At 54.0% G+C, this 16,015-nt stretch overlaps 1 protein-coding gene across 1 annotated transcript in view; it reads left to right on the top strand.

Moving 5' to 3' along the window:
* The first annotated feature begins 13,694 nt into the window (after positions 1–13,694).
* HSD11B2 (hydroxysteroid 11-beta dehydrogenase 2) overlaps positions 13,695–16,015 on the top strand; it is a 62,538-nt gene continuing 60,217 nt past the window's right edge. The window contains exon 1 of the mRNA XM_032788465.2: positions 13,695–13,947. Coding sequence (XP_032644356.1) covers positions 13,695–13,947 — 253 coding nt within the window. The remainder of the gene's footprint in view (positions 13,948–16,015) is intronic.

Genomic DNA, 16,015 nt, shown 5'->3' with positions numbered 1-16,015 from the left:
GAGGGGAATAATCACTTCCCTCGATCTGCTGGCAATGCCCCTACTAATGCAGCCCAATATGCTGTTAGCCTTCTTGGCAACAAGGGCACACTGCTGACTCATATCCAGCTTCTCGTCCACTGTAACCCCTAGATCCTTTTCTACAGAACTGCCACTTAGCCAGTCGGTTCCAGCTTGTAGCAGTGCATGGGATTCTTCCGTCCTAAGTGCAGGACTCTGCACTTGTCCTTGTCCTGCAGTGATTAACATTTCTATCAATGAGCTGGAAGAACACAAAGTCTTCACCGCAAAAGCTCCCAGATGATAATGAAGAGGACTGATCACTGATACAGAGCATGCTGGATTGCTTGGTAAACTGGGTGCAAGCAAACAATATGTTTTAATATGGCTAAATGTATACTTCCAGAAACAAAGAACGTAGACCATACTTACAGGATGGAGGAGTCTATCTGGGGAAGCAGTGACTGGGAAAAAGATTTGAGAGTCGTGGTGGCGGGTGATCAGCTAAACATGAGCTCCAGATGTGATGCTGTGGCCCAAAGGGTTAATGCCATCCTGGGGGGTATAAACTGGGGAATTTTGAGAAGAAATAAAGAGGGTGTTTTCCCTCTGTACTTAGCGCTGGTGTGACAGCTTCTGGAATGTTGTATCCAATTCTAATGTCCACAATTCAAGAAGTATGTTGATAAACTGGAGAGGGTTTATTCGGACAAGAGCCGCAAGAACATTTAAAGGATTAGAAAACCTGCATTATAGTGCTAGACTCAAGGAGCTCAATCTTTGTAGCTAACAAAGAGACGGCTAAGGGTTGACGTGATCACAGTCTGTACGTACCTGCATGGGGAGCACATATTTAATTATGGGCTCTTCAGTCTTGTAGACCAAGGTATAACAATGGGTGGAAGTTGAAGCTAGACAAACCCAGACTGGAGCTAAGGTGTACATTTTTAACAATGAGATAATTAACCGCTGGAACAATTTACCAAGGGGCATGGTGGAGTCTCCAACACTGGCCATTTTTATAGCAAGATTGGGTGTTTTTCTAAATTAAATCAGGGCAGTTCTATGGCCTGTGTTATACAGGAGGTCAGACAAGCTGATCCCAGTAGTTCTTTCTGGCCTTGGAATCTATGATTCCATGAACAGTCCTGAGCTAGGATGGGGCCGTGAGGTACCAGAGCTAGGCATGCAGGATGACGTCCTCCCTGAGGGGATTGGGAGATGGTGGCTCTTACAGAGATCCAGGCTCTGACTGAAAGAGGCCAACTTATCAGCGGTGTTCAGGAGGACTCTGGGAGTCAGCGCCCCTGCAGCTTCAGTCAGGTAGGTTTGGAGATGACCTTTCCTCCGAGGTCCAGCACATGAATGAAGCCCTCGTGATGGTATACTGTGTCTTCAGCACCAAGGAGGAAATTCAGACACACACACAGCTGCTTCAGAGGAGTGGGCCACCACGCTGAGACGGAGGGTCAGAGAGACTAGAAGGTGACCAAGAAGCACAATGGCAGTTGGCTCCACTCCAGCCATACTGGGAACAATTTTCCAAATCTGCCCAAGCCATGTCTCTCCCTGGGTTTCTGGATGGAAAGGGAACCAGAACTTGGCTGTGAAGTAGCTCTGCAGACGTGCGAGGCATGTGAGGGACCGCAGAGCAGGGGGAGTGCTGGCCCCTGGCCCTACGCTCATTCTAGAGAAGATGCACGTAACCCTCACAGAATGACGAAAAGTGTCTGCATGTTCAGGGAAAAGGGATGATACAGAGGGCTGTGCCCAGGGGTAGCGTTAGTGGCCATTACGTCTGAAAAGACAGCGGTGCCCTGGTAGAACTAGTGAGCAGGGTGGCATTTCCTGTGGCACTATTGTGAAGGATGTTTTACCTCAGAAGTGGTTAGATACTCATGGGAGCTGTGTGGGGTGAACAAGTATCCCCATGTCGCCCTCAGGCCAAGGGCCTCTGGAAATGTTTTGTGGCCATTTGAAAACAATGTAATGAACCTTGGCAGGTCTGAGTTGGGAGCACAGCAAGGACCCCAGCACCTGCCAGTCACCTCTGGGGTGCTCTGCAGGAACCCACTGGGTGTCCCCTAGATATGAGGAGAGCCTAGAGCAAGGGATCATTGTTCTATTTCCATGCGCCTAGAAAGAGCCCATCCTATGGCATGGGGAATCCATGCTACTTGAGGTGCTAAAGGATCCAGATCATCTGAGGTCTGGATGGAGGAGGCTGTGATCAAACTAGGCCAAGCTCCGACAAAGCAGAAAACCAGTTATGATAAGCAGGCCAGGGCCAGGACAGAACAGTTGGGTGTGACGAGGTGGGACTGTTCTTAATGTTTCCTCTGAATACTGTGTGGGTGCCTCAGTTTCCCCTATTTCTTAAGTCTCCAGTGTGCATAAATGGGCAACACTCTGTATCCTGGCAACAAATGGCTGGGGCCCTTCCCCGTGCAAGGGAATAGCTAAAGGTAAGCAAAGAGGTCAGGTGACCTCCTGGCCCGGGAAAGAGACAAAGGCCAGAAAGGAGGGGTTGGGGGTGGGGTTCAGTTTGGAGCTGGCTGGAGACGGGAAGTGAGGGCAGACGTGGGTGTCTGGCTTGCTGGGCCCCAGAATGGACCCGGCTGATGGGTTCCCGTTCTCTGTACCTACAAGCTCTGTTTTAGACCCTGTTCCTGTCATCAAATAAACCTCTGTTTTACTGGCTGGCTGAGAGTCATGTCTGACTCCGAAGTCGGGATGCATGCAGGACTCTCTGGCTTCCCCAGGACCCTGCCTGGGTGGACTCGCTGTGGGAAGCGCACAGAGGGGCATATGCTGAATGCTTCAAGGTCAGACCCAGGAAGGTGAAGCCATGTGAGCTTCTTGCCCTGGAGACAGTCTGCTCAAAGGGAGAGGAGGCTCCCCAAAGTCCTGCCTGGCTTTGTGGGGAGCAGTTCCAGAGCATCGCCCGGGGACTCCATGACACTGGGAGATGGTAATAAACCCCAGCGGTTTGTAACAAATTCCAGGCAGCTCGGAAGGGACCTGGAAAGCTTGTGCAATTAGAAGATGAACTGGCTTATGTGGCTGAACTCTCCAGTTTGAGGAATAGCCACTGTCACTATCACTATCCTAGCAACATGTCAGCTCTGCACCATGCAGAGGATGGTCTTTGAGAGCAGAAACATGCAGAGAGTGCAAAGCATGGCCAGTGGGATGTCCCTGGCCTCCTGCCAAGGCAATCTAGACCCCCCAGTGGGGCAGCTGGGAGTCTCGCCCTGGTGCTCCAGGCCAGAGATGTGCGGGAGGGCCCTCCTGCCTGGGGGAGAACCTCATTAATGTTCTGGGCCTCCCGCCCTAGGCCCCCGAATGCAAGGAAGGATGGGGACTTACAGGCACCGGCCAGCTCGGGGATACTCAGCCTGAGGCTCGCAAGCCGCATTTGGCTCTTTCATATGTCTCCTGCAGCTCTTTGCAGCGTGTGATATTAAAACACCGTGTGATTTCATTATTAACTAAGCCAAGTGATTAACCAGTCAGGATGTTTTCCCTATGTTATTAATCAATTGTAGTTGATAAAATAACACCTGGTCAGTCATTTTGCTGTGAGCATAATATATATATATATATATATACTCTCAAATTGTTCCCCATCATACTGTTTAACTATGACTCTCTAGTGAATGAAACAATGAATTTGCATGGCTATGGCTCTTTTGGGTAATGTCGATGGCTAATTTAGCTCCAGAACCACTGAGGTCTGAGTATCACTGGGCTAGCGCCGACGAGGCTGCTGCAACGAACCTCCCACATTCACCTGGCAATGAAGTACCATAAAAGGTGGTGCTCAGACCCGCTGGCTAAGCTCAGGGCTAGCAGTGGATGACATGACAGCCTCTGCACCAGTAGTGGGATGTAGGAGGCGCAGAAAGTGGTCCCATTTCCGGGGAGTTGTGCAAGAGGATGGAAGCAGGTATGAGAGGACTTATCCAAGGGTGTGGTAAGGGACTGGCAGGCGACAGTCCAACTAATCAATTTCCTACCAGTATCAGATTATGGACTGTGACTAATTAACGTATCAATCTCCCTGGCAGCTGTTTCAGTGCTGGGCTCTCATTTTCCTCTAGCATCAGTATGGCTGGGTCGTGCCGATTTGCCCACGGTGTTCTTTGTTCGATAACGGTATAGACAATGTCTGAAATGCAGGCTCAGCACCCCCAGGTGCATTGGGAACTTGCCTCATCTGATGGCTGGCTCTGCTCAGGACGTAGTCCTGCCATTGCTAGATGAGTGATGCACGTTACACATGTTCAGAATATGTTGCCATTAGCCGACATAACCTGTGTTAGGGCAGAGAGCCTCACACGGGCAGGTGCAGCTCTAGGTATTTCGCTGCCCCAAGCATGGCAGGCAGGCTGCCTTCGGCGGCTTGCCTGCGGGAAGTCCCCGGTCCCGCGGATTCGGCGGCAGCCTGCGGGAGGTCCACCAAAACCACAGAACCACCGGACCCTCTGCAGGCATGCCGCCGAAGGCAACCTGCCTGCCACCCTCTCAGTGACCGGCAGAGCACCCCCTGTGGCTTGCCGCCCCAAGCACGCGCTTGGCGTGCTGGTGCCTGGAGCCGCCCCTGCACACGAGGGTTGGTTACCCTTACCCAGTGCGTCTTGAATCGGACTCATACCGCTGGAAAAAGATGAACCACTTGACTGGAAGTGCTGGCAGGGCATGGAGCACTGGTGTGGATGGGAGGAAATGGATATTCCCTGATAATGCTGGCTCATATAACCAGCAGAGAGCAAAAGGAACATAACCAGCTCGTTCTGGGCTAACGTCGGACACAATCCCAAATGCTAATGGAGACACCTCAATGTGAAAAGTGAGAATTTCCATTTGCACGCGTGTGCCCACTCTCCCCCTCCCTTTTTGAGGTATGGGGCCTGGAGGAAAGAGGCGAATTTGGAGCAGTGGCTCAGATAAAGACTTTGCTGTTTTGTAAGATTTTCTGATCTCTTCAACCCTACAAGCCAGAGCGGTATGGTCCTTGGTATTGACTTAGCTGTGCTCATTTCTTCGCCTCCATAGAAACATCCACAAAGCCCCAATCCGCTGAACTATTGCAGGTGGCTGGTGCGCACCCGCTACCAGAGTCCAGCATTTACGGCAGTGACGAATTGTCAAAGCTGTTTGTGGCTCCAATTGTTTGGCCCTGGGCTGAGCTGGTGTATGTGATCAGATGCTGAGTGGGGGCTGCGATGTGGAGGCCCTGACCTGTGAATTATATTCCTGTACCCCTGGGCTGGGACACGTTGGGGCCATTCCTGGAGGGGGCTGTCAGCACTTGGCCGAGGGAGGGCATCACTCCAACGTCTCTTAAAGAAGCGATTGTTAGGCCTTGCCCAGGGAATCGTCTCTTTGAAGCTGAGGCTTTGTCCAGTTGTCACTTAGTTTCGAATTGGAATGGCCCTTCAACTGAGGAAGATCATTGATAAGTTGTTGATGAGACAACTCCCCCAGCACTCCCTGCATTGTGGATGACGATTTGGCGCCTCCCCAGGCCTCAATGGACTGTGGCTGTCGGCTACAGAGTTGTGCATGCTCAGCCCTTGTGAAAGCCAGGCCATGGGCCACCGGCTGGGCACAGACACAGGGAAGCACTTCGACTGACTGGGCTTTTGTGAAAACGGAGGCCTTGCAGCCAGAGTGAAGCAGGCGTTTTCAGTAGGTTGGAATGAGATTTGTAAAACCACATTCGCTAGAAAAGGGTCTGTCTGAAATGCAGAGAAAATGGCTGATTAGCTGTTGTGTGCTTTGCCTCCCTCTTTCGTGCTAATACAAGGTTAGCTACAGACTTGACGGGAAACGAAATACACGGGATGGCTTTGTGTGCAGAGAACTTTAATAACCGAGGGAATTAAAGATCAGAGACAAAACACCATTATGTTCCACTAAGTTATGAGTGGAACATAATGTTCATAAGTTATGAGATGTGCATCTGACGAAGTGGGTATTCACCCACGAAAGTTCATGCTCCAATACGTCTGTTAGTCTATAAGGTACCACAGGACTCTTTGCCACTTTTACAGATCCAGACTAACACGGCTACCCCCCTGATAAGTTATGAGTGCCTGTCACAGTACGTGATGGAGAAAAATACATGCCAAGTGCTGCAGTAGACATTGTCATAAAACCTGGTATAAAATCCTAGAGCCCTTTACTGTGTGTGAGTAAGATTATTGTTCGTCTGTAGGTCACGCCTAAAGGCCTCCACCAGGATCACGCCTCTCTTGTGCGAGCTGTTGTGCACAGATAGGAAACAGTTTCTGCCCCCAAGAGCTGACGTTCTATGTAATCTCACCTTTTGTTTTCTGGGTGCTGCATCTTTAAATTCCTACGTGCATGGGAGGTAGAGCTGTACTGTGCAGTCCTTCCCCCGCTCTCTGGCCCAGAGATTCTTCAAAGTGGAACAGCTCAGCATCAGAGCTTGAGAAGGCAACGTACCCTCGCCTGGTGCACGGGGTGCTTAGCTGGGAGGTGAGAGGACTGGGGTCACAGCCCTGCTCCACAGCAAGCTGAGTGAGATTAGAACCTGGATTTCCTATATCCTGAGTGAGTGCCCTTCCTACTGGATATAAACAGGGCCAGATTTACACCTGACACGCCCTGAGGTGCAGCATCTTCAGTGCCCCCCTGCCTACAGCCGACCTTCATGTTCTCCCATCAAAAATGAAACTTTTAACCCACTTTTAGGTGCCTCTAGAACGCCAGCGCCCCAGGCCCATGACTACTGTGCCGAATTAAAAATCCAGCCCTGGGGATAAATAGGGGCTGCTCTAGGTGTGTTCTGAGCACCCATGCACCGGAACAGGCCCTCTGGGTGAGGGAGACAGAGGAACACCGAGTCTGAGAATCTGGCCAGGGCTTAGGTGTGAGCCAGGGTGTTGAGCTGGGTCAGGATTGAGGCAGCTTTGTAAATAGGCACTGGCAGAAAAGTAGCTTCCCAGGGGACTTCGCCAGCAGGAATTTAGGAACCAGTGGGGTTCGGTGGCAGCTGAACAGGGCTTTGGAGTTCCACATTTCAGACTTAGGTGCCTACAGCAGTTGTCTAAGTCCCTTTGTTGAGCTGGCCCCTAGTGTCTCCAGGCAATGGGCTGCGTGTGCTTTGCCTCCTGCAGTGGGGTGCTGTAGTGGAAGAGATTCCCCCCCCCTCCCGCAACAGACAGTTCTTTTAGTGGCTGTGAGGGTGACACTGGGCTTTCATTCACTTTTTAGCTTTGCTTCTCCCATTGGCAAATGGTCTGTTTGGGCAGTTCTCGGGGCAGAGTTTTATCTCAGGGGGTAACCGAATCCACTTGCTATTTTGGGATCGAGTGGCTTTTACTCCCCCAGTGCAGGGCATGTCTTCAGATGGGAAGAGGACATTAAAATATCCCCTAGTTGGGAGTTTTAGTCTTTACTGAGCATGGCTGGAGTCAAAGGGGTGAGCGCCAGGGAATGGGCTCTGTACCCCAATAGCAATGCGCTCAGGCAGCTGGATCCCCAGGAAGTGCTAGCATAGGAGAGGACTCACAGCTAGCTAGCTAGTGCATGCTCCAGAAGACACGAAAAGAACTTTAAGGGTGCAAAGTGAAGCTACCCACGCCACTTTAGTTCTGCTCCCACGCACATATCCAGTAAGCTAGGCTTCAGCTGCAGGAGTACAGACTATATTTTCCCACATGGATCAGCATGAAGGTTTGAACGTAAGCCTCTCAGATCCACAGCACAGTCCCCTACAACATGAGCTAATAGAGCAGCTCCTAATAGAAGTAGGCTGTTATCCTTTGTGTGGACCAATTTCACAAGAGGGTTGTAACACACACTTGATGAGTGAATCACACCACTATTTGCTAGCCAGGAACAGTAGAACCGTGGGTATCCAAAATCCATTGTTCTGTTCCCTGCTCTGGGAGGGGAGTGTTGTCAAGGAGTTAGAGCAGCAATTCATAATAGGTAGGCCAAGTACAGGCGGCTCTGCGGGGTGGATGATACTTACCCTTGCAATATTAGAGACCTGGGTTCTCTTCCCCACTGACTTGGATATAAACTGGCCATCAGGAAGTTTAGACTTGAAATTAGATGAAGGTTTCTAGCCATCAGAGGAGTGAAGTTCTGGAATAGCCTTCCAAGGGGAGTAGAGGGGGCAAAAGACATATCTGGCTTCAAGACTAAGCTTGATAAGTGTATGGAGGGGATGGTATGATGGGATAACCTAATTTTGGCAATTAATTGATCTTTGTCTATTAGCGGTAAATATGCCCAATGGCCTGTGATGGGATGTTAGATGGGGTTGGATCTGAGTTATTACAGCAAATTCTTTCCTGGGTGTCTGGCTGGTGAGTCTTGCCCACATGCTCAGGGTTTAGCTGATCGCCATATTTGGGGTCAGGAAGGAGTTTTCCTCCAGGGCTGATTGGCAGAGGCCCTGGAGGTTTTTCACCTTCCTCTGCAGCGTGGGGCCCGGGTCACTTGCTGGAGGATTTTCTGCACCTTGAGGTCTTTAAACCACAATTTGAGGACTTCAGTAACTCAGACATAGGTTAGGGGTTTGTTACAGGAGTGGATGGGTGAGATTCTGTGGCCTGCGTTGTGCAGGAGGTCAAGACTAGATGATCATAATGGTCCCTTCTGACCTTAAAGTCTATGAGTCTATGACTTCATCTTACAGCATGTGTAAAGTGGGGGGAGGGGGAGAGAGGGTGATACGTGTCTGCTGAATAGGGAGATCATAAGCTTTCCATAATATTAAGGGGTGTGACCTACCCAGAGATAGTAATAGCTGAAGAGATGACTTAAACTCCTGCTCTCTTGGCTCTTAGCTCAGTGCACCCTCCCTGTGTCATAAATATTCTTGCAGGAAGGTTGCACCTTAACATAACTTTATTTCACAGAAACCAAAATGATAACATACAAGAATTCAGAAACAGGGAGAGATGAAGCAGGCTGCTCCCTAAGGCAGGTAGAGGCACAACTCACCCCTCCTTACGCTAGAGTGTCTGGCCCAGGTCACATGCTGCCTTACAGAGCCCTCCATCTGCAAGCAGGACCAGGAAAACCCCAGACAATTTAAAGTGATAGAGCAGAATTCTAACACAATTTTCAATACACCATACCCTGAGGCTCTAGGGACCTGTCTGTGCACAGGGAGGAATGGGTCTCTCTTTCTTCCTCCCTATACTTCTTCCCTCGTAGAGCTGGAAGAGAAGGATTTTGGATGCGCTGGTGCTCATGGTGATGGGACAGTCTCCTGAACGTATTCACTTTCTGAGTGACCAGTAGCTGGTGGCTTGGGGAAATGTCTTTGATTTTAATGGGTCTATCTGAGTGCTATGTGCCATGTCGGGGGTGGGGAAGGAAAGCTTTGCGTCTCATCCATGCGCAAGTCCACCTACAGAAAATGCCTGAATTCCTCTTGGGGAATGCCTGTCACCTGCTGTTTGAGAACACTCGCCCTCACACACACACACACACACACACACATACACACGCTGGCATTTCCTCTATTGGTTTTGTTGAAATGGAAAGGCTGTGAACTGGAACCTTGGGTTCCAGCACCACGCCCAGGAAAAACCACCCAGGCCAGTTTGACATGGCGGCTCCTGCTGAGCTGCTGCCGGGGGTTGTGAAATGTGTTTTTCCCCCCGGCGCAATGGGGTTTGTTTTTGTAACGTGCCCAGCAGCTCTCCCGAGAAGGATGCAAATGTCATTCTTCTTCTCTTCGACAGGCCTGGTTCTCAGGCTGTGCCAGCATGCATGGTCCTGGCTTGCTGCTGCTCCCTCCCCACTGCCTGTGCCCACCCACTGCCCTCCAGCGAGGGAACTGGTAACTCGGTGGTAGGCCGGCAGTGAAAATGAACCATTGGCAGAGCCTTGGCAGAGCTCCTTGAACCACATGTGAGTTGGAGGTTGGCACTGATCCTGGCACACGGGGGTGTGTCTGCCGCCCAGACAAACACACGCAGAGGGCACCAAGGTCAGGCATGTTGCAGGAGACGGTTGGTGATCCAGGGCAGAGAAGCACAAAGGATCACCGAGTACCGACTCAGTGAAATATTGAAAAAGGCGCTTTATTAAGTGAACGAGGCAGAAGCAATTACCTTGTGTAATAAATAAGGAGACGAAAAGGGACTTTGACTCACCGTCTCACAGGGTGTGAGTGGGGAGCTCTTGACTCATTGCGCTGTTCATCACATAGGCTCAACCTCATCGGCAAAGTGGGGCACTTAGGTTAACTCAACCATTTGTCTGTGGCTACCCAAAATGGGTCAGTGTGGTCACGCTTCAGCATTCAGAGCCCCCAGTGTCCTTCCAGCCCCTTCCACAGCCTGCCCAGCCTCACCTGAACCCCCGCCTCCTTCACAGACTCAGCCACTCCCACCTGCCTGACCTCAGAGATGCCTGGACACCTGGCTCTCTTCCCCACGCAGCCCAGCTCCCATCCACCTGCTGGGACTATCAGGAGGAGATTCTGAGGTGGCCTCTGGCCCCTGGAATCCCCCTCACAGCTGCCTCCTGAGAGCAGACACCTACCTGCAGTTGATAAGCTCTGCTCAAGTTCACAGTGCTGGCTTTTTGCTGCCCTGTTCTCTCTCTGCCTCCTGCCTCCTTAGTGCGTCCCTCCTTTTCCCCACCACACTTCACCCCCCCCCCCGCTCCCGCCCCCTTGTTACATCCCCCCCGCCCCAGCCAAAGTAACAACCCTGCTCGCTCAGTTGCGTGCTGAGCATCGTTATCATCACACGCACACAACGAATGCTGCACGCCAGCCCCCGCCCCGGCTTCATGGCCTCCTTGGCAGGTCCTTTCCTGCTTGCTCTGTACTGTGAGCTGCGAGGGCGAGGACCATGTGATGTCTCCTGCATGTCTGCACAGAGCTTGGCACAACAGGGCCCCATCCCAGCTCTCAAGTGGGAGCTAAAACTCTTAAATAACACTTGGCACCGAAGCAGCGTGTTGCCTGTACCAAGCCGTGAACAAACAGCTGTCGATGGTTGTGACACCCCTGGGAGCAGGTCAGGGTCATTATCTCCATCGCACAGCCAGAGGAAGTGGCTTGCGCAAGGTTGCCCGGCATGTCAGTCGGCAGCAGCCTGGAAGAGAATCCAGGTCTGCTGATGCCCTGCCCTGTACTCGCACCTAATCACAGCGCAGGAGCAAGGAACTAACCCAGCTTGGCCTATTAATGGATATGGGCCCCGCTTGTCTGTTTGGTTGCCATGAGGAGACCCCTGGGAAATCCTGCTGCACCAGCCAGGTGGAAAGGAAGGAGTGCTGGGTGCGGGGAGGTGGGTGGCAACGGGAGGCGAAGTCAGACTTTGAAAGGGGCAGAGGATGGTCCCTTTACCCCAGCCCAGGACTGTGCCCCCCAAGTTGCACCAGCACTAGGGCTTGGGCCTTCGTAAATGAGAATACCCCCTGGAGCTGCAAGGCGCTTTCCCTTTGATCTCTGGCACTTCCAGCAGCAGGCAGAGCTCTGGGCCCACCTGGGTCATAGCTGTGCAGCTCTGGGCCACCAGCAGAGTGGCAGGCGTGACTCCAGCCTTGCTGTGTGGGGTCCCACCTAGAGAGTGTCACAGACGTAGATGCCCCCTGGGATCACTCAGGATGGCCCCATACTGATTTAGGGGCCGCAGCAGGGGAGGAGCCTGCAGGAAAGTAGAGACAGCACTGCCACAGGACAGAGGACTCATCCTCACCTGGAGCCTGAAATCTGGGCAGGCTGACATGGTGGGGGGACATGGATGCAGGTGGAGTGCACAAGAGGTGGGACTGTGGTTAACCCTTTAATTGCCTTCCTGCTGCAGAACACTAGGAACGAAGCTCTATTAATGTATGGAAGGCGCCCAGATGAAGCTCGGCTGCAAAGACTAACAGCGTGGAGAGGGACAGTGTCTCTCCGCAGGAACGGGAGGGGAGCCTATTTCAAGGGGAAGCAACAGCGTCAGCAGGAACGTGCCTAATGAGACTTTGGACAACGGAATCTGTCCCTTCCGTGCAGGCTGGACTAAGGACATGGCTGCATGTGTCCTGTAGGAATGCATTACTGATCAACCCAAGGGTCAGCCCCAGACGCTGGCAGAGGGACCTGGCTGGGAGCTCGCGCTGCACACGGTCTTGTTTTTAAAAATCTCTCTTATTGTTTCCAGGGTGGTTCTGGGCAGGGATTCTACAAGCTTCTCTCGGGGATGAACGTTTCTTTGTCATTGCACGGCCACAGCTTGATCCAATCTCCGTGTGTTGTTGTTCACAACACGGAAAACATTTAACAGCAACATTCAAAATTCCTTCATCTCACACAACCCTTTCTGCCAAATGCTCCCGGAGCACTTTGCAAACACCCCTTTGGGGGAGGTGATCACACCTGGTAACTGTTCACAGTATGCTGAGGCATAGGGGGTTACTCACCAAGCTGAATCCTAACTGGGTGGGTGGAGAACCGTTGCCACTGTCCGATGACTGCTCAGTAGCGTGTGAAGCAGACCGTGGGCCACAGGAAGGATGTCCAGGGGTTGGGGTATTCGCCTAGGACTCAGGACATCTGGCTCAGGTCCTTGGGTGACTTTGGACAAAGTGCTTTAGGCTACAATATTAGCCCATCGTCAGGCACCTAAAAAGCTTTAAAAGTCTGTCCCTTGGCCTCTCCCTGCCTGAGGTCCCCAGCTGAGAGTCAGGGGTAAGGCCCTGCCCCGGGGCGTTGTGACGATAACCACATCAACCTTTGTGAGGCTCTTGGCTACTCCAGTGATGAGGGTCCTATTAGAACCTAAAAGGTTCTCAACCCCACCTTTCACAGAACCATCAATCAGCCCACAAGGAATCACAACCCATTACAAAAACAGCAACGGTGGGTGTTCTCTCCGTGGCTTCTGGTTCATAAGCTCATAGGGGGACGGACACTTGGGTCACTGTTCCAAGCGGTTCGCTGAGGCCAGGAGCTCTACCCACTTTACCTTGTATTGAATGAAGGCAGAGAGTCTCTTTGGATCACCTGACTCCAGGAGCTGGGGCTTTCGGAAGCACACCTGGTGACGGGAGACTCTCAGTAAACTCAGGAGAGCTGCCCCCCCCGGATAACGAGAGCTGGGCTGCCCCCCTCCCCGTGGCAGCAGAGTCCAAGGACTGAACGCCTGGCAGAGATGGGCCGGGACGGGGGGGGGGGCTTGCCCTGGCTCGGGGGCGCCCCTCCAGGGCTGGCAATGGGGCACTTTCCACTCCCCCCCAAGAGGAAAAAAAGAGCGAGGCGCCGCTTGGCCGCGGAGCTCCCGGGGGGGGCTGTCCCCGCTGCGCCCCACCCCCGGCCCCGCGCGGCCCTGCCCGGCCGGCCCCTGCTCCTCCCTCGCTGCCTCCCGGGCGCACGTGGGGCAGAGCCGCGGAAGAGGCGCCCCGCCGCGCACTTTCATTTTGATTCTTCGAAAGCCGGGCCGGGCCAGGGCTCCCGCAGCCGGCGGGGGCAGAGGCTCCGCGGCCGCCGGCGCGCTGGCTCCGGGGGCTCCTGCGCGCCCCGGCCGCTGCCAACTTGGGGCAAGAGTGTGTCGGAGCGCGGAGAGCCAGCCCAGCCCGCGGGCCGCCTCCCATTGGCAGGGCAGGGCCGGCTCCGCCCTCTCCCGGCCGGCCCCGCTATAAGTAGGCGCCGTGCCTGGCCGCTGCCTGTGCCGCACGCCGGGCACCGCTGGCCCCGAGCCATGGAGCGCTGGGTCTACGGCTCGCTCTGGCTCCTCTTCGCGGGCAGCCTCCTCCTGCGCCTCTGCCGCTGCCAGCTGCTCCTGACTCGGGCCCTGCTGCACCTGGGGCTGCTGGTCCTGCTGCAATACCTGTGCCAGGTGTGCCTGCCTCTGCCGCTCGGTGCCACCCTCACCGCCGCCGGCTGCTTGGCCCTAGGATGTGTGACCCAGAGGCGAAGGCTCTCCGTGGTGGGGAAAGCCGTCTTCATCACAGGTGAGTGAACCTGGCATCCCATGCCCAGGGCAGCCTCCCTCCTCCCCGGTGGTTAATGTTTAATCTGCCTCAGCTGGGATACCTGTGTTCCTGGGCAGCCTGCTTGTGCCAGGAGCTGGTGAACTTGTCTCCGGTCAGTGTGCACCTGGCTGCAGTGCTGGGCTGGTGATTGCGTGGGCACGTCGGTGTAATGGTGTGATGTCAATGGCACGTGTTCACACACACAGGTTCCTGCATAAGGACTCCTGTGGAAAGGGCCCACCCGACCTGTGCAGCAGAGCCTGGGTTCTGAAGGCTCAAAGTGAGACAGGCTGGTTCCCACGCCTGCGGTGTGCTGTCCTGGATCTGCATATGGCTTGATTGTGAGGGACATGGTGATCCAGCCCACTGTGTGGGCTGCTGCTGTGCCTGGGATGGAGAGAGGCAGGATGCCCATTGGAGCAGGGTATGGTGGTGTGTTCGGGGTCAGCTCGGGGGCTTTTTGGCCGTCAGAAGGCTCCTGTGCAGGTGGTGGTGTAGCCTCAACTTCAGGTATTCCTCCCAGCCCCCAGAGGAAGTTACACTTGTATCACATGGCCCCTGACTGGTCCTGAGGGCAGGAGGTTGGGACAGTAACTGTCCCCACTCCGTGGGCAAGGCCTGCCACTGGCTGCCCCATAATAACCCCTTTCTTCTACCACCTCCTGCACATGGTGATCTCTGCCTGGCCTAGCTGAGCAGACGGTCGCCCCTGTCCCAGGCTCCTGCTCTCTGAGCTGGGCCAGCCGAGCTTCGACTTGCACTTAGAAGTGCTTCCCTGGCTGACGGCCTGTACGTCTACGACACAGAGAAAAACTCGTGGCTGCCCCGGGCCAGCCGACTTGGGCTCAAGGGGCTCGGGTTGTGGGGCTGGTTCTTTGCTGTGCAGACTTCAGGGCTTGGGCCTGTGCTCAGAGACCCTCCCACCCTGCAGGGCCTTGAGCCCTGGTGCAGCCCGAGCCAGGGAGTCTCCGCTGCAATGAAACCGCCCTGCGGCCCGAGCCCCACGAGAATTGTTCCTCGAAGATGGTGTCTCCAGCGTGATGCTGGCACGCTGCCCCACAGCTGCATGACTGGCTAGCCTGGGGCTTTGCTGCTGCCAGGGATGAGTCTCTGGCACTTCCCTGTTGCTCGCTGAAGCCTGGTGCCCTGCTGGTACTACAGGGCCGTGCTTACCTGTCTGACGGTGAAGCTGAGCCAGGGCCAATGAACACCGTGAGATGCCCCTTTATGGGAGCAAGTGTGCACCCGTGAGGAGGGCAAGATCCTAGCTCCAGCTTTGCCCTTAACTCTCTTTGTTAGTGAATCTCCCAGGGCCTCTTTTCCCTTTTGTAAGATGGTGCCATTCATGTGCACACCCACCCATGCCCCTTGGAGAGTGCCAAGCCAGCTATTGTAATGGCTAGGGCTTCCGTGTAATGGCAGGGCAGACCGAGGTAGCCCTCCATGAGCACTTCCTGGCTTGTTGGATCCTGATCCCTCCTGGAAGGTGCCCACTGACTGATGCAAATCACAATATGCTCCAGCAGGGCGAGAGCCGTGGTCTGGGAGTTGATGTGATGCTGGCATGTGGGGAACGTTTGGGCAGGTGCTTCCCAAGGGAGCAAGGCCTGGCTCCTTGCAGGAAGAGTGGAGTTTGTTCTTTAACTCTTTCCAGCAACAGCAATCTGATGGGGTAGAGGTCCCACAGTTTCTGGAGTGGTGCTGGCCTTGCCAAGAGAGGAAGGTGGGACTGAGGCGGGGCTGGCTATGGGAGGAGATAAGACCAGAGGGACTTATTTGGGCCTGACTTGGAGGATCAGAACATGACCCTGGCAGTTAGGGAGCTGTCACGGAGTCCCTGGGCGATGCTCTGGAACAGCTCCCCACAAAGCCAGGCAGGACTTTGGGGAGCCTCCTCTCTCTCGGAGCAGACTTGTTCAGGGCAAGAAGCTCTCACGTCTTCACCTCCTGGGTCTCTCCTTGGAGCATTCAGCATCCTCTGCCCCTCCGTGGGCTTCCCACAGCGAGCCCACCTAGGCGGGGTCCTGGGGAAGCCACAGGGTTCTGC

Source organism: Chelonoidis abingdonii, chromosome 19 (genome assembly GCF_003597395.2).
Source record: "Chelonoidis abingdonii isolate Lonesome George chromosome 19, CheloAbing_2.0, whole genome shotgun sequence".
Classification (NCBI taxonomy): Eukaryota; Metazoa; Chordata; order Testudines; family Testudinidae; genus Chelonoidis; species Chelonoidis abingdonii.
This window is presented reverse-complemented; position numbering and strand designations above follow the sequence as displayed.